The 27,893-nt window shown below is 52.3% G+C and overlaps 1 protein-coding gene across 13 annotated transcripts in view; it reads right to left on the bottom strand.

The window, feature by feature from the left end:
- The window catches only part of TNFRSF19 (TNF receptor superfamily member 19), a 171,851-nt gene that overhangs the window by 17,945 nt on the left and 126,013 nt on the right, over positions 1 to 27,893 (bottom strand). For all 13 annotated transcript variants that reach the window (XR_014819000.1, XR_014819001.1, XM_084981285.1 and 10 more), the window contains exon 6: positions 161 to 325. Coding sequence is in view for 11 of the 13 variants with exons in the window: in XM_084981285.1 (XP_084837411.1) it covers positions 161 to 325 (165 nt within the window). In the remaining 2 variants the exon portion in view is untranslated. The remainder of the gene's footprint in view (positions 1 to 160; positions 326 to 27,893) is intronic.

The raw sequence follows: 27,893 nt of genomic DNA, 5'->3' as shown, positions 1-27,893 counted from the left end.
CACCTTGTGGGAACCTGAGAAGCCGCTCTCTCTGCGTGTCCCTCGGTCCCTCTGGCGGCAGCCTGATCCTCGTCCCAGGTCCTCATGGACCACGCGGATGACACCGAGGACCAGGGCCCTTCACCAAAAGGCTAAGAAACGGAAGGGGCCCGGGACTTACAGCTGGGTTTTTTCTCCATGAACTGCCGCTTGCAGTAGATGACACACAGGATGATGAGGGCGAGCAGGACGGTGGCCAGGGCGCTGCAGATCACGGCGGCCAGGGCTGTGTCCCGCGGGCTGGAGGCCGTGGATGGGATCCGCACCAGGTTGACTCTGCTGGCACCTGGAAACCACAGGGCTGAGTCCGCACACCCGGGCCCCCCGGGCCACTGGCCACGGGTCGGCTGCGGCCGTGGCCTTCGGGCAGCATGTCCCTTCAACTGCAGAGTGTGCGGGCGGGGAAGGGGGGTCACGCACGGGATGGCTCAGGGGACTGCTAGAACGCCGACCTCCACCGCACCCCAGATGTGGGCGGGTGCCCACCACGCGACAGCCGGGGGACCAGAACCCCCTGGGAGCTGGCAGTCTGTCCCCTGCGGCCTGGCGGCTTTGATGTTAGTAAATTAATGGGAATTAGACCATCTACCGTTTTAAGCAGGCTGAGCTAAGGTGGGCTTCGAGGTGGGGAAAGCAAGGAGCCACCATGGGAACTCCCAGAAAACACGTTTTATCACGTACAGGTGTGCAGGCTTACCGTCATAATCAAATAGCACATGTTACATGTTCATCATACCAGCAAGTGAAATTCCATCCCTGACCTGATAGAAATCAAACCTCAGCCTAAAATTGCCTTTATCAGCAAATTCACGAGCGCTGCACGAACCCAGGTGCAGCTGTGCAAACACGGACAAATAAATGCATGAATAGGAATTTATATCTAATGCAAGTAAAATCGTAGCCTTCCCTGAAGGGGAAGTGACTTGGGAAGTGTAAGGAGTTCCCTATTCTGACCAAATGGTGAAATAGGAAAACTGCGTCTCGCTTATGTTTGAAAGAAGTTTTTTACTTTACACCGAGACCAGGTCCCTTCGCTTCAACTTTCTACAAAAGAACAAAGCTCCGGTCAATAGCAGGCTTTAGCAAAACTGTCCTCACAATGAGACATGACACATCGCCTGAGACCTCAAAGTCCCACCTACACTGTAATGAAGTCAAACTCCTTGATCAAGAAAGGGTGGCTATTTAGGAAAACCCTACCAAGAATCAGGAATTCAGGTTAAAGTCGATCTCATGATTAGAACCTTTTAAGTTCTGATTGCTTCCAACCTTTCTCGCAGGGATGAGTCAACGTCCTTGCCTTCAGATAAAAGGAACTGTTTCTAAGTTATAAATGAGCTGAAATGCCTCCAAATGGGAACTCTATTTTCAATTCAGTGGTTTGTGACTCAGCATTGACTTCCCTCAAGCTGATTAAAAAAGTCTTGTTAACACCTCTTTCTCTAAGGTAGGCACTGATACTGGAACTTCAGTGCCACTAAGTTGCCATGGTAACATCACTCTTAAAGGTAATTATATCAAAGAAGCTCATTCTCTATGCATCGCCCAGGCAGGAGCACCTGAAGATGAACGAGAAAAGAAGATGCACCCATGGCATACGGAGGTTCCCAGGCTAGGGGTCGAATCAGAGCTGTAGCCTCCACCCTACACCACAGCCACAGCAAAGTGGATCTGAGCCTTGTCTGTGACCTACACCACAGCTCATGGCAATGCTGGATCCTAAACCCACTGAGCGAGGCCAGGGATTGAACCTGCATCCTCATGGATACTAGTCGGGTTCGTTACCACTGCGCCACCACGGGAACTCCAAGAGTCTATTTTCTTATTATTTGTTTGATTTAAGCAGTAAAAATAGGGGAAGGGAGAGCTCTCAGCTGTACGAAGTGGCTTCTACCCAACTGAGTTCTGGTTCAGGAAAGGGTTTATTGGGAGTTCCAGCCGTGGTGCAGTGGGTTCAGAATCTGAGTGCAGCGGCTCGGGTCGCTGCAGTCCCAGTGCAGTCCGTTAAAGGCTGCCGTGCTCCTGGGGCTGTGGCTCGAATTCAGTCCCCGGCCTGTGGAACTTCCATACACTGTGAGCGCTGCCAATAGAAAAAAAAGAAAGAAAAGGATTACTGTAATACAAACTAAAAAAAAAAAAAAAAAGTTTTTCTGGCCTGGAGCTGCTGCCATGACCTGAGAGTCAAGACTCTTTGCACCCACTGGCCTGATTCAGTTCCCGACCCAGGCACCGGCACGCGTTCCTCCCCCTCCACTCCTCGCCACGGTCCCCCCAGCGCAGGAACTGGGAGGGTCACATCTTTGGAAACGCTCTGACTTTCCGAGAATACAGGGGCGGTCCTACCTTAACCACCTGACTCGTTGCTAGATGCCACTGTCATGTTAGCACTACCCTCAGCAACTTACTCCAGAGCGAGGGCCGTTTGGTGGCTTCCCTGTTATGTCGCAGCGCACAGGGCACGCGGGTTCGGTTCGCACTGCGCGTTGCTCTCCCTGGGGGCTCAGCTCAACTGGACCACTCCAGACGAGTGTCTCTGGCGACCGAGACGCCTAGTCCTGCCAGGTGTGATGTCAGCTGAGTGAGAACCTGAACAGGTGACACGGGCATCACCTGCAAAGCCTGGCAAGCTCATTAGAAAGTCTGCTCCCCCATGAGTGTGACAAGGTGGGGGACCTGAGCAGCAGAGACACCCCTTGAGTCTCAGCCTCTGAGGAGCACGGGAAGGTGGCTGGGGACTTGGCGGGGGGGGGGGGGGGGGCGTGTGTTGCTGGGCTCTGACTGGTGACGCGGCATCGGGGGAGGGGCTCTCTGCGGGGTAGACCTCCACGTGCCTTCCTTCACCTGAGGCTGCTCACCCACCTCCGGGGATGCAGCTAAGACATCTGCCGGGGAACGATGAACAAACTGCAGCTCATCGCTGTGGGGAGACGCTGGCCGGGCTGCAGAGAGACCATGGGCCTCCTGATCACACACCTGTCCAGGTATGCAGGGGCACAGGTGGGCATGGAAGCGGGTTCCGCCAAGGGCTTCTGTCCCAGTCGGGATCTTGGTGTCTCGAGGAGCGGGTGGAGGGGAAACTCTTCGGAGGGGGCTGAGTCTGGACGGGATTCGGGCAGAGATGGCTGGACACGCAGCCTCAGGCTCCTGCTCCGCCTGAGTCCCCTGGGTGCCGGGCCCCACCTCCCCAGGTGTAACCAGAGCTCTGCTCCCTCCCGAGACGCCTGCTGTCAACCACCCCCATCCCCCAGCGCGCTGTGCCTAAAACCTGCCAAATGAACGGTCCTCTCCCGGGTGACACCCCTAACTGGGGAGCTTGGCCTGGGAGGAAGGGCCATCCAGCCGTGAACCACAGCCTCCCCGCCCTGAACTTCAGCCTCGGCAGGAAGAAGAAACAGGGGCTCGTTGTGGGGCCCCAAGACCCGTCACAAGGGGCCACGAGAATGTCTCTCGGGCGGAGGCCCTCGTGTGGAACCAGCTTCCACGCACACCTGCCCACCTGCCCACGGGTCTGCGGTCAGGGGCGCAGTGACCTCTCTGGGCGGGGCTGGCTTCTCCCCACAGGGATGAGTGTGGCCTTTGCACGGAAGGACAGGATTAACTCAGATGCTCACGCCTCTGCAGTTTACACTTCCCGCCCCAGCTGCTCTCCCGCCTCGAGATTCCCAAATCCAGCCTCCAACTGCATGTCTCCACCTGGATGGAGATGCTGCTTAAACTCAGCACATCCAGGAATGAGTTCTCCGCGGCCAGCAAGCCCTTCTCTCCCCCACCCTCTGCGCCGCCTCCGTCTGCAGCGCCCTCCCCAGCGGCTGCATCTCATCTTCGGCTCTCAGGGGTTGCCCGCTCAGGAAGGCTTCCCGCCAAACCCCTGAAAGTTGTCCTCCCCCTCCCAGCCCTGCCTTCCTCCTTCCCAGCACACGACCAGCTGATAGGTCATAGATTTAACCTGCGGGCTGCCTGTCGTCCTCCCTATGGTGGGAACAACGGAGCCCACTCTGCTTCCCCAGACCCACCCCCTGCCTCGTGTTTAAGCTGGTCCAGCGAGAGGCCACGTTCCCCAGCCTCCTTTGCAGCCAGGTGTGATCATATGTCCAAATCGGCATCCAGGGGGACCAGGAGGGTGACGGAAGGGATGGATGGGTGTGGCATCTGTGTCATCTCCACTTGAGGGACAAACGGCCCCAGACTTCCCTTCGCTGCGGCTGGAGCTGAGGTAGCAGCAGCCGGGTCTCTATCCTATGGACCCAATGGCTGGCAAAGCAGCAGGGACAAAGGATACCCCGCAGCACGGCTGCTCCACCGGCTGAACTACCTGGAGGGCTCCAGGACGGGGTGGGTGGGGGGACAACACACGCCACCTCCAGAGGCTGCTGTGCTGGGGAGCGGGGGTCTCCTTGTTACAGCAGCTCAGCCCAAACCACGCTAACTCCCTCACCGAAATACAGGCTCCACAGGGCAGGGGTGCGGCCAGCTTTGGTCCCTGCTGTACTGATAATACCTCCAAGGATTCCCGGCACAGAACTGGTGCCCAGTGAATATTTGATACGTGATGAAATGAATGAATGTTTGTGAAAGAAACCGGACGTCAAGGACTCCCCACAATCTGTTTCACAGGGAACTGTCCCAACTCAGAGATGAGATGACACCAACAATGGCTTTGTCCCCAGTTTCCCCCCCCCCCCCCAAAGCTATCGCTGGGCACAGGGCAGCTGGAAGCTGCTGGGAGCAAAGAAACAGTTTCATCTGCAGGCACTTACTTGATGTAACGGCAACTGGACTACGAGGGAAAGAGCCAGGGTTGCTCAGGTTTACCCATCCAGAGACCTTGAAGTTTATGGAATGTAAGCTCAGAATGAGTACGAAACAAGAATTTAGCTGAATCAGCGCATGGACTCATCAAAAGGGACCTGGTTTTAGTCCTCAGAGACCAAAGGAAGCTTAGTTGACAATACGCATGCACGGAACAATGATGATTGATGATGAAAGAAGCCAGAAAGGGGGGACCCTCAGGAGGTCAGTCGCATCTTCTGACCAAAGCTGCGCGGGTGTCAATTTCAGAAACTGACTGTTAGGCAAACGATGCAGGAAATGGTTTGATCGCATTCCTATCATTTTATCAAATGAGGCATATTAATCTTACATCTTTACCCACCCCTCCCCCTAAAACCACTCAGAGGTACCGAGAAAATGACAGGAGCATTTAGAGACTTGCTAACAACGGGAGCCCGTGAGTATTTTTCGTAGAAAGACAAATGATTATCACAAATACCAACATTATCACGGATACCACATACCAAACACCCACAGGGTGCCACCTTCTTTCTCTTCTTTTTTGGCCACACCCACAGCATGGAGAAGTCCCTGGCCTAGGGATCGAACCCACGCCACAGCAGTGCCCTGGGCCACCGCAGTAACAACGCCGGATCCTTCACCTGCTGAGCCATCAAGGAACTCCCCCGTATCACCTACGGTTTATAGATGACGATGTCCGCTCAAATCTAGAAACAGTTTTTCATCTAAACAACCATTGGGTGTTTGCTTCTAGATTTGAGTCCAGTTTGTCTGACTCTAAAATGTTTGCTCTTTTTTGCAAAAAAGAAAAAAAAAATTATGCTACGCTCGTTCCAACAGTTTAGAGCAAAAAAATTACACTACAGGGTAAAGGATGGCTGTTTCAAATCTTGTACAGACCAGCAAGTTCTAGTTAATTAGCTAACATACACAATATAACTTGACCTAATTTAAACCACAAATATAGCTTCACAAGTTCAGCCTCTCTCACCCCAAGATTAAAGAGGCTGCCGCATTTTCTTACACTGAAAAAGAGAATGCGGCTCTGCAAGTTTCTTTTTTAAATGTTATTTTCAAGACCTATATGGTATATAACTAGGTGACTATCAAATAAACAGCAGAGAAGACCCAGTCTGTACACGAACCAACCATGCTTTCTGTCTGGGCTTCCGTGTTTAAGATTTCACCAGTGCCCAGTGTTTTCATCAGAGTTCATCAGAAAATCACACAGCAGGTTTCGTGCTGTGTGACGCGGTTCTTTGGCAAGTTCAACGCAACTGGAAATGCGAGCATTTTCACTTGATAATCATGTTTTCAGCACATGCGAATCAATTAATAATTAGTTCTGGAAGGTAAGCTTATAATTGAGACCCTTTCCACTCCTTTTCAGTAAAATATTTTACCTTTCTTTTTCTTTTTTCTTTTTAGGGCCGCACCCGTGGCATATGGAGGTTCCCAGGCTAGGGGTCTAATCGGAGCTGGAGCTGCCGGCCTACACCCCAGCCACAGCCACAGCCACAGCAATGCCAGATCCGAGCCGCATCTGCAACCTACACCACAGCTCATGGCAACACCGGATCCTTAACCCACCAAGCAAGGCCAGGGATCAAACCCACAACCTCATGGTTCCTAGTTGGACTCGTTTCCGCTGCGCCACGACAGGAACTCCTAAGATATTTTGCCTCTGACTTTTGTTTCTCTTTCAAGTCAACTGCAAATCAATCCATTGCTTTCCAAGCTCTTTCATCACCACCGCCACGAACCAAAAAGAAACTCCATGTGGAATAACTTGAACAAAATTAAAACCTGATGAATCTATTTCTAGCTGTGTTCCTATAATTAAAAAAACACATGAACAAAGAGCTCTTTGCCGTCCTCACTGAGGCAAGGATATAGTCCTGGGGTGTAAGCTTTATCTTGTTCATCTATGCTGGTTAAACAAAAATACCTATGGTAACACTTCACATATGAACTCCAGATGTACCACAAAAGAGTCTGCCAATAAAGTGGTGGGTTTTTTAAAATCCATTGTATACCAAGCACTCTGACACTGGATAAATGGAAAAGAGTGAGTCCTTTTTTTGTTTTGCCTGCCTTTTCTAGGGCCGCACCGGAGGCATACAGAGGTCCCCAGGCTAGGGGTCCAATTGGAGCTGTAGCCACCAGCCTACACCACAGCCACAGCAAGGCGGGATCCGAGCCGCATCTGAGACCTACACCACAGCTCATGGCAACCTGGGCGCTTAACTAACCGAGCGAGGCCAGGGATCAAACCCACGTCCTCATGGACACTGGGCAGCTTTGTTAACCACTGGCCACAATGGGAACTCCAAGAGTGAGTCTTTATCATTTACTTCTTTTGTGTGTGTGTGTGTGTGTTTGCCATTTCTTGGGCCGCTCCCATGGCATATGAAGGTTCCCAGGCTAGGGGTCGAATCAGAGCTGTAGCCACCTGCCTACACCAGAGCCACAGCAACACAGGATCCGAGCCGCGTCTGTGACCTACACCACAGCTCAGGGCAACGCCGGATCCCTAACCCACTGAGCAAGGCCAGGGATCGAACCCGCAGCCTCATGGCTCCTAGTCGGGTTCATTAACCACTGCGCCATGACGGGAACTCCTACTTATTTTTCATGTTAAACCTTGTCTCCGAACTCTGTGCTTTCTCTTTCTTTCTTTTGGCCACTCCCATGGCACACGGATGTTCCCCGGCCAGGTGTCGAGCCTGTGCCAGAGCAGTGACCCCAGCCGCTGCAGTGACAACACGAGGTCCTTAACCTGCTGTGCCACAAGGGAACCGCTGTGGTTTATTTTTCAATAACTGATAAACACATGATTCAAAATGACATTTCTGTTTACACAGGAAATGCATGTACTTCCACCTGCACTGACTGTTTCTGGCAAAACACACGGAGCATGACATCCACCCCAGTGACCCCGCGGACGCTCACAGCGCTGTCAACCGTCTCCACTGAAGTGGAGCCCCAACCACGAAAGAGCGTTGGATTTTGTCAGGTACTTTTCTCAGCATAATCGAGATGAGTCTGTGGGGTTCCCCCCCTCCTTTCATTTTTTTAATTGTGAACACCCATCTTTCTCAAATGCTCCCCCCCCCAAAAAAAAAGAAAGGAAAGAAAGGTTCCTAACTCATTCTATGAAGCTAATGTTACCCTAACATTCCCCAGGTCAAGGCTTTTTGTAATTTGTAAATTATGTAGTTGACAGACATAGCTGGAAAAGACCTCAACAAAAATAGCACACGTCGAAGCCAGCACATATCAAAGGTTGTACATCACGACCACGTGGGATTTATCTCAGGAAGGCAGTGATGCTGAAGCATACCAAAATCAATCAACGTAAGACACAATTAAAAACCCTCAAAAAATTAGGACACGTCCTTGTCGCACCGGCCTCAAGCTAGGGGTTCTCTACACCCACAGGGCACACGTGGGCAGAGCGGTGGTGGCCAGGGTCAGAGTGGGCTCAGGCTGCGCCCACCTAAGCAGATGTGTTCAAATCACACAACCATGGTGACACTTCGCCTTCTCCTCCCAGAATCCCTTGGCTGCCCCACCTCCAGCTGATGCCGCCAGCAGGGCACGTGGCAGTGTTTTGCCGTCAACATCTGGCCTCTTGGGAACCAGGAAACATCTACCCTTCCCCATCTCCTAAACCTAATCAAATGGTGTCTACACAGCCAGTGTGGCAAGGATGAAGCCGGCTTTTATCAAGAATCTAATTCCTTACCTTATTCTGTTAACACAGAAATGCTGAGAAACCCAAACGTGACTGGTGTAAAGAGCATGATGAATGCGCCAGTGTGAAATCTGCGGGCGTTTCATGCACAAGGTGAAGTCGGACGACATTTAAAATTACTCAAGATATTGGTGTTCCCGTCGTGGCGCAGTGGTTAACGAATCCGACTAGGAAGCATGAGGTTGCGGGTTCGGTTCCTGGCCTTGCTCAGTGGGTTAAGGATCCAGTGTTGCCATGAGCTGTGGTGTAGGTTGCAGACATGGCTTGGATCCTGTGTTGCTGTGGCAGTGGTGTAGACTGGCAGCTGTAGCTCCGATTTGACCCCTAGCCTGGGAACCTCCATATGACGCGGGTGCAGACCGAAAAAAAAAAAAAAAAATTACTTTATGGTTCCCTTAAATGTGGCTTAAGAAATATGGACACTTAAACGCCTACCTTGAAAAGAAGAGTAGATTCTGTCTGACCTAAAGGATGGGATCTGTGACCGAGACGCCGTTTCCACTCGGCTCACCGCGTCCGCCTCTGTGACAGAGACGCGGTTTTCACTCGGCTCACTGCGTCTGTAAGGCCGTCAGACAAGTAACAGAAACAACTTTCAGGGTTTTTTTATTTTTTAGGGTCACACTTGCAGCACATGAAGGTTCCCAGGCTAGGGGTCCAATGGGAGCTGTAGTCACTGGCCTAACCACAGCTCACAGCAACGCCAGATCCTTAGCCCACTGAGTGAGGCCAGGGATCGGACCCGCATCCTCATGGATACTAGTTGGGCTCGTTAGTGCTGAGCCACAATGGGAACGCCTCAGAAGTGCTGATTTAATGCTGATCCACTCTAGGCAGAGTTCCACACGGTAAGGTTCTCCCTGTTCTCTTGCCGACTGAACCTTCCTCTGAGGCTTTGGATTCGTTAATTGCATGTGCTGTTTTATGTAGTAACTGACCCGCCAGGGCAACGACTGATTGGAGTCTCCCCCCAAAATAAGCATGACGAGTACATTTTGCTTATGTGCTTCTCCCGTATTTCTGGTCCACAAAGCACGGGATTCATTTGGCTAAACGGATTCCAAAGAGTGGAAGTACATGAGCTAAGCTAACCCCAACCCTGACCCAGAGTCAACTGATTATTTCTGGCCACACCCATGGCCTTCAGAATTTCCCAGGCCAGGGATCAAACCCATACCCCTACAGTGACAATGCTGAATCCTTAACCGCTAGGCCACCAGGGAACTCCATAGAGTCAAATGACTTCTGACAATGGTGCCAAGACCATTCTCTTCAACAAACAGTGCTGGGAAAACTGGCGATTCACCTGCAGGAGAATGAGGTTGCATACTACCTCACACCACGTTTCAAAATTAACTAAAAATACGGATCAAAGGTCTAAATTTAAGAGCTAAGGCTATGACATTCTTAGAAGAAAACCTAGGGGAAAGTCTCCATGACTGTGGATTTTGCAATGCATCCGTAAAATATATACCAAAGCATCGCATAATTTTTTTAAAGAGTGAATCATGGGACGTGATTGGAGGTTTCAAATGCAGAGGCTGACCTGTTCTGACCGACCCAAGAAACACGACTGCCCTCTGGGTGCTGAGCTGAAGAGACAAGGACATTAGGTGGGGGAGGGCTGCTGCGGTCCACGTGATGACGATGGCAGCTTTGCGTGAAGACGGCAGCCACGGAGATGCTGCCAACTGGTTACATCTGAGAAACGTCGTTGTGAGAGCACTTCGAGGTGCTACCTGTGAGTCATGTGCAAGGAAAGATGGAATCCACAAGGATGCTGAGGTTGTGGAATAAATCACCAGGTAAACTAGGGGGTCATTTATGAATCGTGACGGCAAAAACTTGAGGGACAGTGTATGTGGTGGGGCCTGGGGAGGAAGGGAATAAAAACTTATGTTTTGGAAATGTTAAGTTTCAGACACCTCTTACCTGTCTACTCAGAGCTGCGGAGTTGGCAGCTGGATATCCTAACAAGGCAGAAGAGAGACTGCCGCTGGAGACAGAAGCCTGAAACTCACGACTGTGCAGGTCATGCCCAAAGCCCGGGGAACAGGTATAGATAGCATCAAGAAGAGGACCCAGGACAGAACCCAGGCCCACGGTGAAATTAGGAAATCTGACAGAGAGCAGAAGCCCGTCTCTGAGAGGAAAACAAGCAGGAATGACGTCGAGAAAGTCTGGACAAGAATGCATTTCAAGAAAGAAGTAGTAAACAAAACTCAGTGGGATGAATTCTAGCTCGTAAATAACTAAGCTACATCAGGGTTTTTCATTCGGGGCATTAGTTCCAGAAAGTAAATTTCAACCATTTAGTTACAATATATTTCTGATTTTCAGCTCCCTGATTTCAGACTGCACCACAAAGCTACACTCATCAAAACAGGATGGTACCGGTGGCACAGGAGCAGACACAGCTTAGAGGAACAAAATAGCTCAGAAACAATCCCATGCATCTACGGTCAATTAATCTTCAACAAAGGAGGTAAGAGCACAAAACGGAGAAAAGACATGCTCTTCAGTAAGTGGTGTGGGGACAACTGGACAGCTCCACGTAAAAAGTGAGATCATGAGAACACTTCCTCACACTATATACAAAAAGAAACTCAGAATGGATCAACACCTCAAGGAAAAGACCACAACACTCCTGGAAGAAGACAGGCAGTCCTCTCTCTCTGACTTGGTCTTAGCAATATTTTCTGAGATCTGTCTCCTCTGACAAGAGAAAGAAAAGCCAAAAAAAAAAAAAAAAAAAAAAGCAATTGGAACCTAATCAAATTTAAAAGCTTTTGCACATCGAAGGAAACCATCAGCGAAACAAAAACAACACAACCTACTGACCGGGAGAACATATCTGCAAATGATACGACTGATAACAGGTCAACAGCCAACACTTAAGAAGGACTCATACAAATGAATATCAAAAAAAGCAAACAAAAAAGCCAAAAAAAAAAATCACAACAAACCTGATTTTAAAATGGGCAGAGGACCTGAACAGGCGTTTTTCGAAAACAGACATTGCAGATGGGCAACGGGCACATGAAAAGATGTTCACCAGCCCCAGTCATCAGGGACATGCCAGTCAAAACCCCCGTGAGATATGACCTCCCGCCGGTCAGGCTGCCTATTAACAAAGAGACAAGAAATCCACGTCGCAGAGGATGTAAAGAAAAGGAGCTTCTTGCAGGGCTGGTTGGACTGTAAGTTGGTGCAGCCACTATGGAAAACAGCCTGGGGGCTCCTAAAAAATTCAAAACAGAACCAACGTATTTTAAAGACATGAGTGCCCTTGCACATGGCAGCTGCCCACACAGATTTATTGTCGAAAGCATCTTTGAAGGAAGATGAAACTAAGACACGGACTTCAAAATAAGATACGGCTTCAGGTTAACTTCCACAGGCGGCAGGTGTGGCCAGAGAAGAGGAAAAAGAAAAAACAAAACCCAGCAAAGCAGGATATCACAGGGAGTTCTTTTTGTGGTTCAGTAGCAATGAACACGACTAGTATCCATGAGGATGTGGGTTCGATCCCTGGCCTTGATCAGTGGGTTAGGGATCCGGTGTTGCCATGAGCTGTAAGTCGCAGAGGCGGCTCGGATCTGATGTTGCTGTGGCTGTGGTGTAGGCCGGCAGCTACAGCTCCGGATTCGACCCCTAGCCTGCGAACCTCCATCTGCCACAGGTGCGGCCCTTTAAAAAAAAGACCAAAAAAAAAAAAAAAAAAAATGATATCACAGAGTAAAATTAGAACAGCAAAGCTCAGTGGGAGTTTACGACAAATAATAATCACACCTTAAGCCAGATTTTATTACTCAATAAGCAAAATTATTTAAATTAAGAGGGCGTCATTTTTAGAGTTCCCTGGTGGCCTAGCGGTTAAGGATCTGGTATTGTCACTGCTGTGGCTCGGGTTCGATCCCTGGCCTGGGAACTTCCACATGCTGTGAGTATGGCCCCCCCCACCAAAAAGCATCATTTTTGAAGTGAACGATACAAGGATTATACCAGGACTTGCATCTTTTTTTTTTTTTTAAAGGAATGGTTCTAACCTTACTTTTGAAGCTCCATCCAAAAATACACATATGTGACTCGACATCTGTGTACCAGAATCTGAGCCTGGAAAGCACTGGCCAGGCTGTCTCCTAACATCTGTATCTGGGACACGCAGCTGTGCGCAGTACAAGCCAACGTTCACCATGTCAGACTGCTTTTCAGATATGCCCTGAGCGCTGTGTTTCAAAGTTACTGCCCTAAACCCTTTTTCTTTTTTGAACTGAGGGCACATCAAAAACAGCACAGCTGGGCCAGCATTTTCCCTTTGTTGAGCCATGCTGCAACCTTTGTTTGTAAATATAGAACTTCTGAGCTACATTCTTTCTTTCAAGTTCCCCTGCGGGCACTGCCCTCGTTAGGAGCCCTTTCATGATTTCAGACGCAAGGGACTCGTGGCAGCAGCCCAAGGTGGCCTCCAGCCTGCTTTTTTTTTTTTTTTTTGTCTTTTTGCTTTTTCTAGGGCCGCTCCCTCGGCATATGGAGGCCCCCAGGCTAGGGGTCAAATCGGAGCCGTAGCCACCCACCGGCCTATACCACAGCCACAGCAACGCCGGATCCTTAACCCACTGAGCGAGGCCAGGGATCGGACCCACAAGCTCACGGTTCCTAGTCAGATTCGTTAACCACTGCGCCAAAATGGGAACTCCAGCCTGCTTTCTTTTAATACAGAATCAAAGAGGGTTCTAGTGTAAGCAGAACCCACCCCTGAGAAGTCAACGTTTGTATCTTTCACTCCCGCTTGGTCCAGCTCGGCAGAGTGCAGTGGATAAGCAAAGTGACACATGAGGCTGCAAGGCGACAGGACCAGAGAAGCCCAGCTGTGCGGTGATGGCACTGACACCTCCCTGATGGCGGGGGGACGGGACGGCAGTCCCTCGGGTTATTGCGGACAGAAGACCAAGGTCTCCAAGAAGGACCTCTGAGCCCTCTCGCTCCACCTGCCACTCTGCCTCCATCAATTTCTGTTTCCCTCCCGGCTGCCAGGCCACCGCTGCTTTATTGCTATTCTCAGCCTGCTGCCTGAAGAAAATGCAAAACATCCTTCTTGAAACGGGAGGAGGGGAAGGGTGTGGGTGTAAGTCTATCCATTCTTAAATTTAAAGCATTAGGAACGTCCTTCGCATTTATGCTTATTCTCCGACTCTTAAACACAGAGTCTTGCCTTGAGGTTATTAATAAACCTCATCCCCTATTACAAGACATTTAAAAAGATACGATCACAGCCAATATTCTCAGGTGGTTCCAATTACCCCTTTATTATCTTTTGGATTAAAGAAGGCAAGTCCAAATCTTGCAATGAAAACACTAGCGATGTGGATCAAAGCCCTCACTGCACTCTGCAAAGCTTTCATCAAAAAAAGCTGTAGAGGAGTTCCCGTCGTGGCTCAGTGGTTAATGAATCTGACTAGGAGCCATGAGGTTGCGGGTTAGGTCCCCGGCCTCGCTCAGTGGGCTAAGGATCCAGCGTTGCCGTGAGCTGTGGCGTAGGTCGCAGACACGGCTCGGGTCTGATGTTGCTGTGGCTCTGGTGGAGGCTGGCAGCTGCAGCTCTGATTCGACCCCTAGCCTGGGAACCTCCGTAGGCTGAGAGTGTGGCCTTAAAAAAGCAAAAAAAATAAAATAAAAAATAAAGAGTAAGCAATCATGAGCAAAAGAATTTAACCTCAAGGAATACTGTGAATGAAATGGTAAAGCTAAACCCTTTAGGAAGAAATCTTTGGGCAAATCGGGAAAACACGGAGGGTCAGGCCCGGAGGGAGCTCTGGGCCTACAGAGCAGAGGCCCACCTGCCAAGACTCTGGAGCAGCTGTGTGGCTGCCATTCTCTCTCGAAACGTGGCAGGCAGGCTGTGCTCCTTCAGGCCCGCGTGGACGAGGTGCGAGGCAAGTCACGGCTGAGGGTAACTTTTGTCCAGACCTCCCCAAAGGCTTTTATCAAGTCCTGTTGGTGCAGGATTTGGAAACAAGGCCCTGAAACAACACGCTTCCCCCTGTCCCAGCCCCTGGAGCACCACGGCCGCGGTGTGGACTAATCCCTTGCACGATGACATCAGGTCAACGGAGACAGACACTGAGCATAAATAATATCACGTGTTCAGATCACAGTGCTCGCCTGTCGCTAGATCCACTCTGGTACCACTAGGAGTGGTAAAGATGTCCCTTTTCTAACTTCTTCCAATTGGCTTTGCATCCTATGCGTCAGTTCTACGTGCCAGTGTTTCTACCCAGAAAAAGGAAAATGAACCATCGTTATAAGGCACTGAACGTGTTTTCTCTCGGCAGGACAAAGGGACATTAGAGATGGACAATTTAAGAGCTTTCTGTCCTCCAAGCTGTGCCGGTCATTGGAAGCACCATCAGAAATGCAGCAACAAAACCAAAGGAGGACACGAGGTCCCTCTGCAGCCCAGCAGCAGGCCTGGGGCAAGTGTGATGGGAGGTGGGGCCGGGAAAGGAGTCAGGATGCTGTGAAGACAGGGCTGCGGGATGGATGAGGGGCTTAGGCAGGAAGGCCTCCTGGGGCCCCCGGGTGGGGAGTGACCCAAAGGACAGGACCCCAGAGGGGACCCTGACGTCCAACCCCAACATGCAGAAGCCCCCAGGAGGGAAGAAAATTCTGTAGGAATATGTTCCCAGGAGGCTGAAGGTCACGGTTGCTGAGACCTGATCAATTACTTAACTTCTGCGGGATTTTTTTTTTTTTTTTGTCTTTTTTTCAGGGCCGCCCTCCCGGCATATGCAGGATCCCAAGTTAGGGGTCAAATCGAAGCTGCAGCTGCCAGCCTACACCACAGCCACAGCAACGCCACGTCCTTAACCCACTGAGCGAGGCCAGGGATCGAACCTGCGTCCTCATGGAGGCTAGTCAGATTCGTTTCTGCTGAGCCACGATGGAAGCTCTGTTTCTGTTCTTCTTAATCTTGCTTCCAGATTATCTGGGCTAGAGCTCCATCCCCGCCAGGCCCCTGCAGGCCCAGTATGATCATGCTTATCTTCAAGGGCAAAAGAAAGAAGAAAGGACAGAGACAGCAGGTGTCACAGGAGAGGGCTGGCAATGCAGGGAGGTGACCCTCCGTCACCCCGCCCCCCAGGTCCCCGAGGGGCTGGCTGAAGGTGGGCGCCACCGGTGCTGTTCAGAGAGCGTCTGTTACACCCACAGCAAACGCGTTACTCTAGACGCGTCTTTGGCACTTGGTGGATTTTAACCGTTTGGTACTTGTATTACGATAAACACCCTCATTAACCCGAAAAAATCATGAGCCGGAAAATGGCCACAGAATGTCTATAGCATTTCTTGGCACATACGATAAAGAAAAAGAATTTTTTTTTCTTCCTGTTTTCAAGGATGCTTTCCTTCTTTGTTATTATCCTGCAGTCCCATAAGGTCTGGCTGTGTTTATTTGACGGACGAAACACTGAAGCTTTGAAACTTCCACACCAAGACACAGAAGAGACATCATAAAAGCCAAACACGGGATGACGGCCTCGAACATCTGGGCTGAAGGCTGCACGGGCTCAAAAAAGAGTTTTGCTTCAACCGGGACTCACAGACAGGGCTGCCATCTGGGACTGGGAACAGAGATGCCGCCCTTGGGCCTCTGCCCTCCCTGCTCCCCCACCCCCACCCCCCGCGCCGGAGTCTGCTTAACCCCTTGGGGGCCAGGCTCCGCTTGTGGCCCTGGGCCCCGTGTCTCCGTGAAAGCACACGCGTGTTCACCACACCGCATCCTCGGAGCAGACAGCGTCCCGCTCGGCACGCTTTCACTGCAAGACTCCATCCCGTGACCCGCAGGTACCTTATTATTAGTTATAATACTTCTTTTCTTTCTCTCTCTCTCTTTTTTTTTTAGGGCCGCACTCATGGCATATGGAGGTTCCCAGGCTAGGGGCTGAATCGGAGCTACAGCTGCTGGTCTACACCACAGCCACAGCAACGCAGGGTCCTGACCCCACTAAGCGAGGCCAGGGATTGAACCCACAAACACATGGATCCCAGTTGGGCTCACTTCCCCTGCAGCACAACGGAACTCCCTAAAGGGGATCAACCTTATTCAGCTCAGTGCTGTGTTTCAACAAGTAACCTTCTGTGAAATTATTCTCAGATGATGAAACTCAAATTATTTCTGCCCATGAATTTCCTACTCAGAAAATGAAAGTGCGTCTGTCTCTGCCCACTGTAACAGATCTGGGTCTAGACGGCAGAGAAAATCTGGATTTAGATTGTTTTTCTTGCATCTCATTCCAGCGGAACTGACCTTGCATTAACAGCTAGTTATTTAGAATCTTACAGGTGACCGAACTTACGGTAAAGACGACGACTCTTGGGAGTTCCTACTGTGGTGCAGCAGAAACTAATCTGATGAGCATCCATGACAACGCAGGTTCGATCCCTGGCCTCACTCAGTGGGTTAAGGATCCCGCGTTGCTGTGGCTGTGGTGCAGGCCGGCAGCTGTAGCTCCGTTTTGACCCCTAGCCTGGGAGCCTCCATATGCCTCAGGTGCAGCCCTAAAAAGACGAAAAACTAAAAATAAAAAATAAAGAAGACACCTGTGCGTCAGGGTCAGCAAGAGCATGTCTTTCTCGAGTTTTGGAACCGGAGGCAGATTCAGGAGTTCAACCGAGGCTTATTTCCTCCTCGGAAATGATTAGAATTGTCACTGGGAACAGGAAAAACAGGGGCACAGACACGTTAACGAACTCGCCTGAAAGTCAGGGGTCAGGACCAGGGCTCGGAAGCGAACTCCCTTCCTCGCGAAGCTCGAGGGAGCTAATCCACGAACAGCAGCGAGGAGATGTGGGTTGGCCTGAGTCCTGCGAGGTGCCAGTGAGACGGTCATGTGACTGCGCGCTCGGGGCAGCGAGTGTTAGAAGGGAGACCGCCCCGTCCTGTTTTTCAGATCCTTCTGTGTGTCCCCAGGGCCTAAGCTAATCAGAGCGGTTAGGGTGCAGTAAAACCTTAGGTGATGTAAAATCCTTAGGTTGACTGCTTCCCAATCTGTGTTTTGCCCAAGTCTAGAAACAGATCGACCAGAGGCTATTCTTCTGGAATCTTCTTTGACATCCCGGAGCAAGCCCAATAGAGCAAATATTAGTATATCATCAGCATAACGAATAATTAAATCAGTCGCCCAATAGAGCAAATATTAGTATATCATCAGCATAACTAGTAACTACATCAGTCAAATGCGCTGCAGTTAAACTCACTAATGAATGAACTCTTGGGAAAAGGCTGCTGAGCCTATTCTTCCACCTGCATCCTTTGACCGCCGCAGCTAAAACCGCTGGGTTGTACGAGCCCCCTGCTCCTCCCCTTGCTTCCCTGAAGTCTGTTCTCACCAGCACGGAAGATCTTCCAGGGATTGAGCCTGCGCCACAACAGTGACAAGGCCCAGTCCTTAACTGCTAGGCCGCCAGGGAACTCCCAGAAGGATTTTCTTAAAGCATTAAGTCCGATCCCGTCACTCCTGTAGCTAACATCGCCCACCTCCCTCAGAATAAAGACCGGGTCTTCACCGCCAGGCCCTCCCTGGTCTACACCACCTCCCAAGGCCCCGCACACACTCACTGGGCTCCCACCTCTGCCCCAGGCTCTGCCCAGGCTTGTGCCCTGCTCCCTTCCTCCCGGTCCTAGGGTCCCTGGTTTAGGCCTTCCCTGACCAACTGATTTTTTTTTTTTTTAAATGACCCATCCACAGGCAGGTCTTCATCTTTTTTTTTGGCCACCCCTCGGCGAATGAAGTTCCCGGGCCAGGGATCAGATCTCCAAGGCGCATTGCTATAGCTAGGCCGAGGCTGGGGCGATGCCAGATTCTTTAACCCACTGGGCTGGGCTGAGAATCAAAGCTGTGTCCTGGTGTTGCAGAGACCCCGCCGATCCTGCAGCACCACAGTGGGAACTCCTCTGACCCTCCTTCCATCAACCCCCCCCCAGCCCCCGCCTCATTAGAATGTCAACTCCCCGCAGACTGGAAGTTTAGTCTGTTTTTTGCTTTTGTCTTTGTCTTTTTGCCTTGTCTAGGGCCGCTCCCTGGGCACATGGAGGTTCCCAGGCTAGGGGTCGAATCGGAGCTGTAGCCGCCGGCCTACACCAGAGCCACAGCAACGCGGGATCCAAGCCGCATCTTCGACCTACACCACAGCTCATGGGAACGCCGGATCCTTAACCCACTGAGCGAGGCCAGAGATCAAACGCGAAACCTCATGGTTCCTAGTCGGATTCGTGAACCAGTGCGCCACGACGGGAACTCCAAGTTTAGTCTGTTTTTCACTGCGGGTCCCCGGTGCCCACATGTCTGCACAGAGGAGGGTTCAGTGTCTTGTCTCTGAACGGGAGGACAGACCGGTCTGCGGGTCAGTGACAGCCCCGCAGTGGCTCATGGCCTTTGACGTTCAGACCAGCCCTAGGCCCTCACACAGGAGGCTTCCTAGTTCAACAGCCTCACACAGAAAAAGTCATTTTTTCTCCTTTTAAAGAAAAGCACGTGCTCCTCTGCCCGCTGGAAACCTTTCCAGGAATGACTGCTTCCCGAGGACGCTTTTTAAGTTCGATACGGAAGACTGTGCAGAAAACCACTTCAAGACAAAATCCATCATTTCCCCTCATCACCCTTTAGTCCTGGAAAGTGGAAGGTGGACTGAACACAGTCGTACATTGTTTTAAATGCAGGGGAATGAAAGGATGGCCAAAGCCTCTCTTCAAGGCGGTGGGAGGTATGACAGGGAGAATCCTCTGGGAAGAGGACAGAGTAGTCTGGCTTCCCCGGGAGGTGATGCCGCAGGTGATAGCGTTGCACTAAGTTAAAAATCACTTTGCAACCGTTACATGCAAAGGAAGCACCTCCTCCCTTTCCTTGTAAGTGCGGAAGTATTAGGAAACGATGCGGAGTTTTCATCCTGGCTCAGTGGAAACCGATCGGATCAGCATCCATGAGCTTACGGGTTCGATCCCTGGCCTTGCTCAGCGGGTTAAGGATCCGGCGTTGTCAGGAGCTGTGGTGTAGGCTGCAGACGCGGCTCGGATCTGGCGTTGCTGTGGCTGTGGTGCAGGCCGGCAGCTGTAGCTCCGATTCGACCCCTAGCCTGGGAAGCTCCATATGCCGCGGGGGCGGCCCTATAAAAAGAAAAATAAAGATCTTTCTTGAATATGTATTTAAGAAGATGGCCACTGGATTCATAATTGTGGCCAAAACTCTCAAGAATGCTTAAAACAATTCCTCTGAGGTGGTCAAAATAAGCGACACCATTAAAATATTGTTTTAAACACCAGAGGGGGGATGCTATCTCAAAAAATTAATTCCTATTTGATAACTGACTTTACATTTCCAATTTGTCCTTTTTCTACCTCCTCCACCCTTGCAGTTTATTCTACGCTGCATTGTCAAGCAGGATGACTCAACTACATTTCATGTATAGTTTCAATATTTGTCTTAATCTTAATTTAATTTTTATTTTTTGGCGACCTGAGCCGCAGCAGTGACCATGCTGGACCCTTAACCCACTGAGCCACCAGGGACGCCTTCCCTTAATTTTGAAATTAAACTCTCTCACTCCCAGGCCTTCTGAGCTGGCCCGGGTTCGAGTCCTGCCTCTCTTCCCCTCCGGTGCTTCCTGGCTGTGAGGTGAGGACACGGAGGACCCACAGGGCAGGCTGAGAGGCACAGGTGGAGGTCTGGGACCCTTCAGAACTAGAGACCTGTTTGCAATTTAAATTCCCCCCAAGCTTCTCTTTTTTATCCTCCAAATGCTGTTCCCGGCCGGGCAATCACCCGCATTGAAACACAAAAGGACCCCTCCCCAGGGGCCCCGGGCGGGTCCATCCCCCACCACGTCCCGGAACGAGGGCTCAGCCCCGGGAGAGGGAGAGGGAGGCCTGGCTGAGCTCTGACTCAGTTTGCACTTCCAGGTCTGGCAGAAACCAGGAGACTGCTCTCCTCCGCCCTCATTTGTTTTAAGGCTCTAAGGGGCACGCACGCAAATCATTGTTCCCTGTGTCACTATCCACAACTTAATGACACAGGCCTGCTGGATGTTGTATTTTTTAAATAAACTGTACTTCATGGAGTTCCCTGTCGTGGTGCAATGGTTAACGAATCTGACTAGGAACCATGAGGTTGCGGGTTCGGTCCCTGCCCTTGCTCAGTGGGTGAAGGATCCGGCGTTGCCGTGAGCTGTGGTGGCTCGGATCCTTCGTTGCTGTGGCTGTGGTGTAGCAGCCATATGCCACGAGAGCAGCCCAAGAAATAGCAAAAAAAAAAAAAAAAAAAAAAAAGACAATAAATAAATAAACTGTACTTCATCTAACATTCCTTGAATTTGCTGATGGCCTCTAACAAACCACAACCTGTTTCTTCCTGAGTAAATGTTTAAACCAGCTCACTGACTTTACCTGTCTAAGAGAGCCTGAAGATAAAGGCTGAGGAGTTGGATTTACTGCCCACAGGGTAATAATCGGCCGCTCTCGGAGGGCTTTGGTCCGGAGGGCGGGACCAAAGCCCGCTGGGCTCCCGGACCAGGACCCGGCCTCCCGGACAGCAGTGGGCGGACCAGCCCCCGAGGCTCCTCCACGGCCTCGGGCCTCAGCCCCAGCGACCGCCTCTCCACTGCCCTCTCCCTTTGGGACGGAGTGAACGGCTTCCAAATATGTGGCCCTTTTATTGGGGCAGGAAAAAAAAATGCATGATGGACACATGCATCAAATCACATTTTTCTCGGAAGCATTTGTGAGTTTTGTAACTTGGCTCAACCTAGGGCTCCAGAAAGAGAAATATTTGAAAGAGGTAAAGTCATCATTCAAAGCGGCGGCACTTACCACCGAGAGAGGCCGAGGCGGGCAAGCTGCCCAGGCGTCGCCCCATCCTGGGCAAAGGGAGAGGCGGCCGCACACCGTTAGAAAACAGTTGTTTACCTGTCAGCAAACCCGCTGACAAAAGGACGGACCGCTCTCGAGGGAAATCATTTCGAATAAATCACGGCGGCGTTCAGCTTTCTAAAAACAGTCTTCGGCGCTGACTCCGGGTGACGCGAGCGGACCCCGAGGGTCAGCCTTTGGGGTGGGGTAGGTGCAGCTGCGCGAAGGGGCACAAGAGCGCAGGGTGCTTCACGGGGCTGGCGTGTCCTGAGCCTTCCCCGCCAGATACAGGCTGTCCTGTCACTGCCGGCTGTGCCCACCTCCTCCCGGGGCAGGCGGCAGCCCCCTCCTGCCCCTGTCGTGCTGGCCGGGCTGGCAGAGCGGTGTCCACGGTGAAACAGCGTGGACCCCACGGGGGCTCGGGGCAACCGGTGGGCAGAGCATCTGTGCTGGGACCCGGCAGGCAGGGAGCCCCGATGGCCTTGTGTCCCCTCAGCTTCCCCATCAGCCCCCTCCCAGCACGGCTGCATCAGATCAGAAGAGTAAGGCAATGCCCAGCCCTGAGAACAGGAAAGGGACGGAAAGCAGGGAACGGCGGAAAGCAGCAGGAGGAGAAAATACTTCCGTGGACTAAGCGAGACAGCAGGGACGAGCAGGGGGCTCTGGCGGCTTCCAGAAGCCCCTGCCGCGCCCTTTGACCTCACTGTCCTCCTGTTTACCCTGGAGGGTCTGCCGGAGAAGCTGCCTGTCTCCACTGCTTAGGAGGCCCAGGGGCGCCGTCTGTCCTGAACCGGTCCCAAAGCCGGGCTCGACCGGCACAACCCAGGCCAGCGGTCCCCTGTCCCACACTCAGAGTCGCGGCCTGAGGACCACAGGCTCCCGGAAGGCCCTCTGTAACCTGAACCCCTCCCTGGCTGTCTGGGCGGCTTTGTGGGCGCAGCCTGCAGAGGATCCAGGAAGTGCTCCGGCGAGACAGGCCACTCAGTGTCAGGAAACCATCCCAAGAACTCTGCTGCGGGAACCGGGACACACGCGGATGCGACACAGTCACGGGACGTCTCCAGAGCAAACGGGTCTGCTCTAAACCTGGCCGACGACGAGTGTGTGCATCTCTCATCCCATTCTGCGGCCTCCACGCCGCCCAGACCTGGCAGGTGTGTTAGCGCCCAGGATGGAAGGGCTCTGGGTGCCAGAGGATGGCGGGAATCGGCTTCTGCAGCGCAGGGGTCCAGCTACACACGCGGGTGGCACCTGAAGTCACCACTACTTCACCACCGTGGCCTAAAAACCCATACGGGTGCTGCTTTCGAAACTCCCCGCTCATTTCCTTTTAAATGCGTTTTCTTTAAAAAGAGCTGGTTGCCAGGCACCCTTCCTTGAAAACAATTTAGCATTGAGGTCAAGAGACAAAAATGCCCGCACCTCTGGACACATACCCCCCGCCGCCACCGCAGGCATCAACCCACCTGCACACAGGTGGAAGAGAAGGGAACAGAGCCACGCGTGTGTCACAGGCAGCCCCCCAAACACCTGAAGTCCAAACCCCACGTGGCACCTTACCAGACACCAGCGTTAAACGCATGCTGAGGACGGTATGCGAAAAAAACATGCATCTCAAGTGGAAAAAGTCACATAATCACCCCTCCTTTTAAAGAAACCATTAGGAGAGACCGAAAAAAGACCGCAAAGACAACTGTCAGAATGCTGTGACTTCTCTGGTGGCTTTAACGCTGGGAGTGTTCTCTTTTCAATGGCCTCCCCTCTTTTCTACTCAACTTTAAAAAGTATCTTTAATGAGCAAATAATTCTTTTAAAAGTTTATTTTGCAACTACTTTTACTTGCTGTTTACAAGATAGCTACATTTTTTTGGGGGGGGCAGAATCTTTAAAAATGTATGACTTTTTGGCGCAGAGACCCGGCTGTTTTCTGAGTACCAAGTCACCGAAATTCCTAAATGGCTGCAGGTCAGCACAGCTCCAGGCTCCCCTCCCCGCACACCCCACAGGGCGACTTCCCTGATGGCTTATCTCTTGGGAATCACGTGGCTTGTTTTACAAAGCCCCCAAGAACAGAGCAAACATCTAGATTAAACACCCTTCAATAAAACCTGCTTTGAATTGTTTCAAAACCATTTGTTCCAACCACAGTATTTGTTCCAAATTAAGCAAACATGGCTAAAAGAAATCAGACCAAATCTGCATTTCTTATCAGGCCCAGGGCAGGAGAGACTTCTAAAATTTCTTGCGTGTTTTCCTCTATTTCTCTTTATGCTCCCAAAGGCGCCACCTCCTAAGACGGTGAAGCTGCGGGGAGAAGCAAAGCCTGAGGCAGGGGTTTCTGCATAAAGGGTGCCTTTTCTGTGTCCACAGCATGTCAACCAGCCACGGTCACAAATTAACGCTGCAGGTGAACCAAGAGGACCTTCACACATCCGTCGTTACTTTAGGGGACAGGAGCTTAAGATCGTGCTGGTGAGGCCTTGGGTCATGGGCCCGAGAGGAAAGCCCAGAGCTGAGCGGAGTCTCTTCAGCCCCGTGTCCTGGCCATCTGCGTAATCAGCCTCAAAAATCCACGGCAGCCCCTTGGCAGGTAACCTTCCTTGCCCAGCTGCCAGTTCAGGTGGAGGGCCAGCAAGGCAACATCCAAGCCGGCCTCATCTGAGCTCCCCCGCTCCACCGCAAAGGGCACACCTGGGTGGGCAGGGCCGCAGGGCAGGTACAGTCACCCGTTGGAAGAAGGCAGGCACGCTTCTGGACGAGACTGGGCTCAGTTCTAACACCTGCCAGCGGGGGCACAATGATGCCCATCTTCCAGAGATGAAGCGGAGGTTCGAGGTGGGGGCCCTGCCTGAGGGGACACCCTCTGGACACAGCGGGGCCTGCAGCAGGTCCCATGCTGTGTCCTGCTCTGCCACTGAGGCCACCAAGGTTCTGGGGGCTCCCAAAGGCTGGGTGGGGGGATGGATACTCCCTGTTAGCTTTGTAATCAGTTTATAAGGAATGCGGGCACGCCCGACAGAGCGGGGAACTCATTCAGACCTTCTTACTAGGAAGCTAAGCTGCCGAGAAGGGATCTGCTTGCTACCTGGTGGCCGAGGCTGCCTCCTCCCTCGTGCCCTTTCGGGGTGGGGGTGGGGGCTCGAACATGCAGGGCTGTTCTCTGAACCACTGCCTCTGCTGGACACCGCGCCCCCGGGCCGTACTCGTCCCTTCTCTGGGCAGCAGCTCCTCCCAAATGCTAGATGAGAGCTGGGCACGTGGAAGGAACCAGGGAGGGGCCGGCAGCTTGGAGCCCTGGCCACCCCAGAACCTGACGCTGGGTAGCGACAGTCTCCCACTCACAGCAGCCTTGGGCGGGGCGGGGGTGCCCCGTCTCACAGAGATGAAACCCAGACCCCAGAGCACTGCCACCCACCAAAGTCACACTGGCCAAGACAAAGAGGGACCTGGTGACCCTTGGGAGAGCTGACAGACACGGGTTGGGGGGAGGTTTCGATTTGTGTTTTCTGCGCAGTTTGCTTGTAATCTCACAAAGCAAATCTTTATAAATATGAGAAAATGTATTTACATTCACTGAAAACGCTTCTGGTGTTACTAATGCAGTCACCCTTTTTTGTTTGTTTTTTTTTGCCTTTTCTAGGGCCACTCCTGTGGCATATGGAGATTCCCAGGCTAGGGGTCTAACCGGAGCTGTAGCTGCCAGCCTACACCACAGCCACAGCAACGCAGGATCCAAGCCACATCTGCGACCTACACCACAGCTCAGGGCAACACCGGATCCTTAACCCACTGAGCAAGGCCAGAGATGGAACCCGCAACGTCATGGTTCCTAGTCGGGTTGTTAACCACTGAGCCACGACAGGAACTCCCCTTTTTAAAGACCTGTTTGCCACCTGCTATAAGCCGCACATTCCGGGTACGGTCTCCGTGTGTGCGGGGGCGGGGGCAGCTTCAGAGGCCCCAGAGGCACCCCTGCAGCGGAAGCCCCTGGAGACATCACGGGAGACGGCCACGCGGCCTCGCCACGACCATGGAGGTCGGCGGGACCCTCGGGGCTCCGGGACCCCCCTGTTTTCTCTGATCACCTTGGGCCGCTGTCTGGGGGAAGAACCTCGGACCCGGTCCAGGCCAAGCTCCACGTTCCCGGGCCCTGCTCACCTGGCAGAGCCTCGGCTCGTGTGTCACGCACCTGGACCCACGAACGGAGCCCCCTTGCCGGCCCCTGGACACGAGAAGCCGTGCTGCCCCGCACCCCTGCCCCGCCCTGGTTGTGCAGGGAGCCCGCCCGCCCTCCCGCCAGAGGCCAACCCTCCTCTGGATCTTCCAACAAACCCCGCTCGAGGTCACTTTTGTTCTCCTATACAGAATGTCAGGCTCTCTCAACCGGGTCCTGCCCTCCCACCTGCCAACGAGCCGACGCGTCTCTCAGGTCCAAACACAATGAACCAAGACCCCCGCCCTGGCCGCACGTGCCACCATGTGTCACCTTCGAGGCTGAGTCTGGACCCGGCGGTCTCCTGGCTCCGCTTCTCCCCTCGCACGATTTACCGGGCCACTGTCAGCTGGCTTCCGTCTCCACCGCCCACCACAAGGCCGCCCTCCAGGGGGCCACGTCCAAGGGCACGTCTGGAGTCGGCACCCACCGCTGCTCCCTCCTTCTCCAGCTCAGCCTCCGCAGGTCGACTCCTTAGACCACGCTCAGAAGTCACCGTGGGGACAGCCCTCCCTCCGGCTCCCGCATCGTCAGCCATCAAGTGGATCCTCCTGGTGGGTCCAGGTGCGCAGCGTCTGAGTGACCTGCTGGCTCCCCATGGCACCAGGAGCGCCATGGAGGGAGAGACTGGGTCCTTTTGGCCCCCCAAGTGCTGAGCACCCACTGGGCACCCTGACTGTTCAGCAGGTGGGTGGAAAGGCTGTGCCTCCCAGGACGGTGGCGTTTACCTGGACCCATCAGCCCCCTTCCGGAGGCTGAACAGGGAAGGGCACACCCCTACAGCCCAGGAGCGTTGGGCAAAACAGGGAGATTGAGTCTGGCAGGCCCGGCAGGCAGCTGCAGGGAGCCTCCAGGGCCCCCAGACCCCAGGGTTGTGCCGGGTCCTGAACAAGGGCTGCTCCTGGCTCTAGGGAGCCCCAGCCTCTCACTGCCTCGTGTATCCCCCAAACCCCGGCACTCAAGGGAGCTTGGGTGGTGCCTCCGTCTTCCAGCTTTGAGTCTAAATAACACCGCAACTCCTCAAGGAAAAATCACGGAAGAAGCAGTGCTTCGTGGAAGAGTGGAACAGCCCAAAGCACAAGAAATGAAAACATGAGACGCCTTATGAAATTCCCCCCAAAGACCTCAAGATCTCTTTGGAGATTAGCTGCATTCTGGACTTATTCCCAAGCACTGTGCCAAAGGCAGCAAACCGTCCTTTACAGAGATAAGGACACCAGGCTGTTGCTTTAGAATTCTGACTCCGAAATCTAACTTCCCTTCTTCGCTTTCTAAAAAGTCTCACACATGGGGCAACATATCTATACATATAAATTAAACTGGCCAATTTTCTTTTCAAATTATAACTTACTCAGGGCCTTACAAGACATTAAAACTTCGGAGTTCCTGTCGTGGCTCAGTGGTAATCGAATCCAACTAGGAACCATGAGGTTGTGGGTTCGATCCCTGGCCTTCCTCAGTGGGTTAAGGATCTGGCATTGCCGTGAGCTGTGGTATGGGTTGCAGATGTGGCTCGGATCCCGCAATGCTGTGGCTCTGGCGTAGGCCAGTGGCTACAGCTCCGATTAGACCCCTAGCCTGGGAACCTGCACATGCCACAGGAGCAGCCCTAGAAATGGCAAAAAAAGACCAAAAAAAAAAAAAGACATTAAAAGTTCAATGTGAAATCTATGTTTAAAGGCTAATTTATGACATCCCAGCTCAGCCAGCTCCCCAAAGGCAAAAAATTCCAATGCCTCAGACTTATGGCTAGATTACATTAAATTTAAACCCAATAAATTAAAGGGGAAAAAAAACCCTCTAGTACTTTCCAAGTCTAAACGGAGCAGTATCAGTTTCTTCACCAAGTCTTTTTATGGCAGTTTGGGATGAAGCGTATCATCTTTGCTGGTGGAACAAAACCGTGGCTGAGCTGACTGACGGGCAGGACCAGGCTGCTGCCACGTCTTCACTGGCAAGAGGACATGACATGTCCTTTTAGCGGCTGTGGAGCAAAAAAGAGGCTCTTTCAGTTTCTCCTCGGGGTAGAGTCTTAGAGCCGTTGTGAAATGGCAAACATTAACGCCAACAATGCAAGAAAAAGTCGTAGTGGGTGGGTGATGCCAGCCGACAGAGGACAGACTGGAAGCTGGGTCTTCACGGAGACAGTAGGGCGGGGGAGAGAACAGAGCACCTGCAGTTCGACCTGGGCT

The sequence above is a fragment of the Sus scrofa genome, chromosome 11 (genome assembly GCF_054392235.1).
Source record: "Sus scrofa isolate SSC_HxYL_T2T_F1_AM1 chromosome 11, Sscrofa_HxYL_maternal_Yorkshire_Landrace_v2.0, whole genome shotgun sequence".
Taxonomy (NCBI): Eukaryota; Metazoa; Chordata; class Mammalia; order Artiodactyla; family Suidae; genus Sus; species Sus scrofa.
The sequence above is the reverse complement of the archived record's forward strand: the minus strand, read 5'-3'. Positions and strand labels throughout refer to the sequence as shown.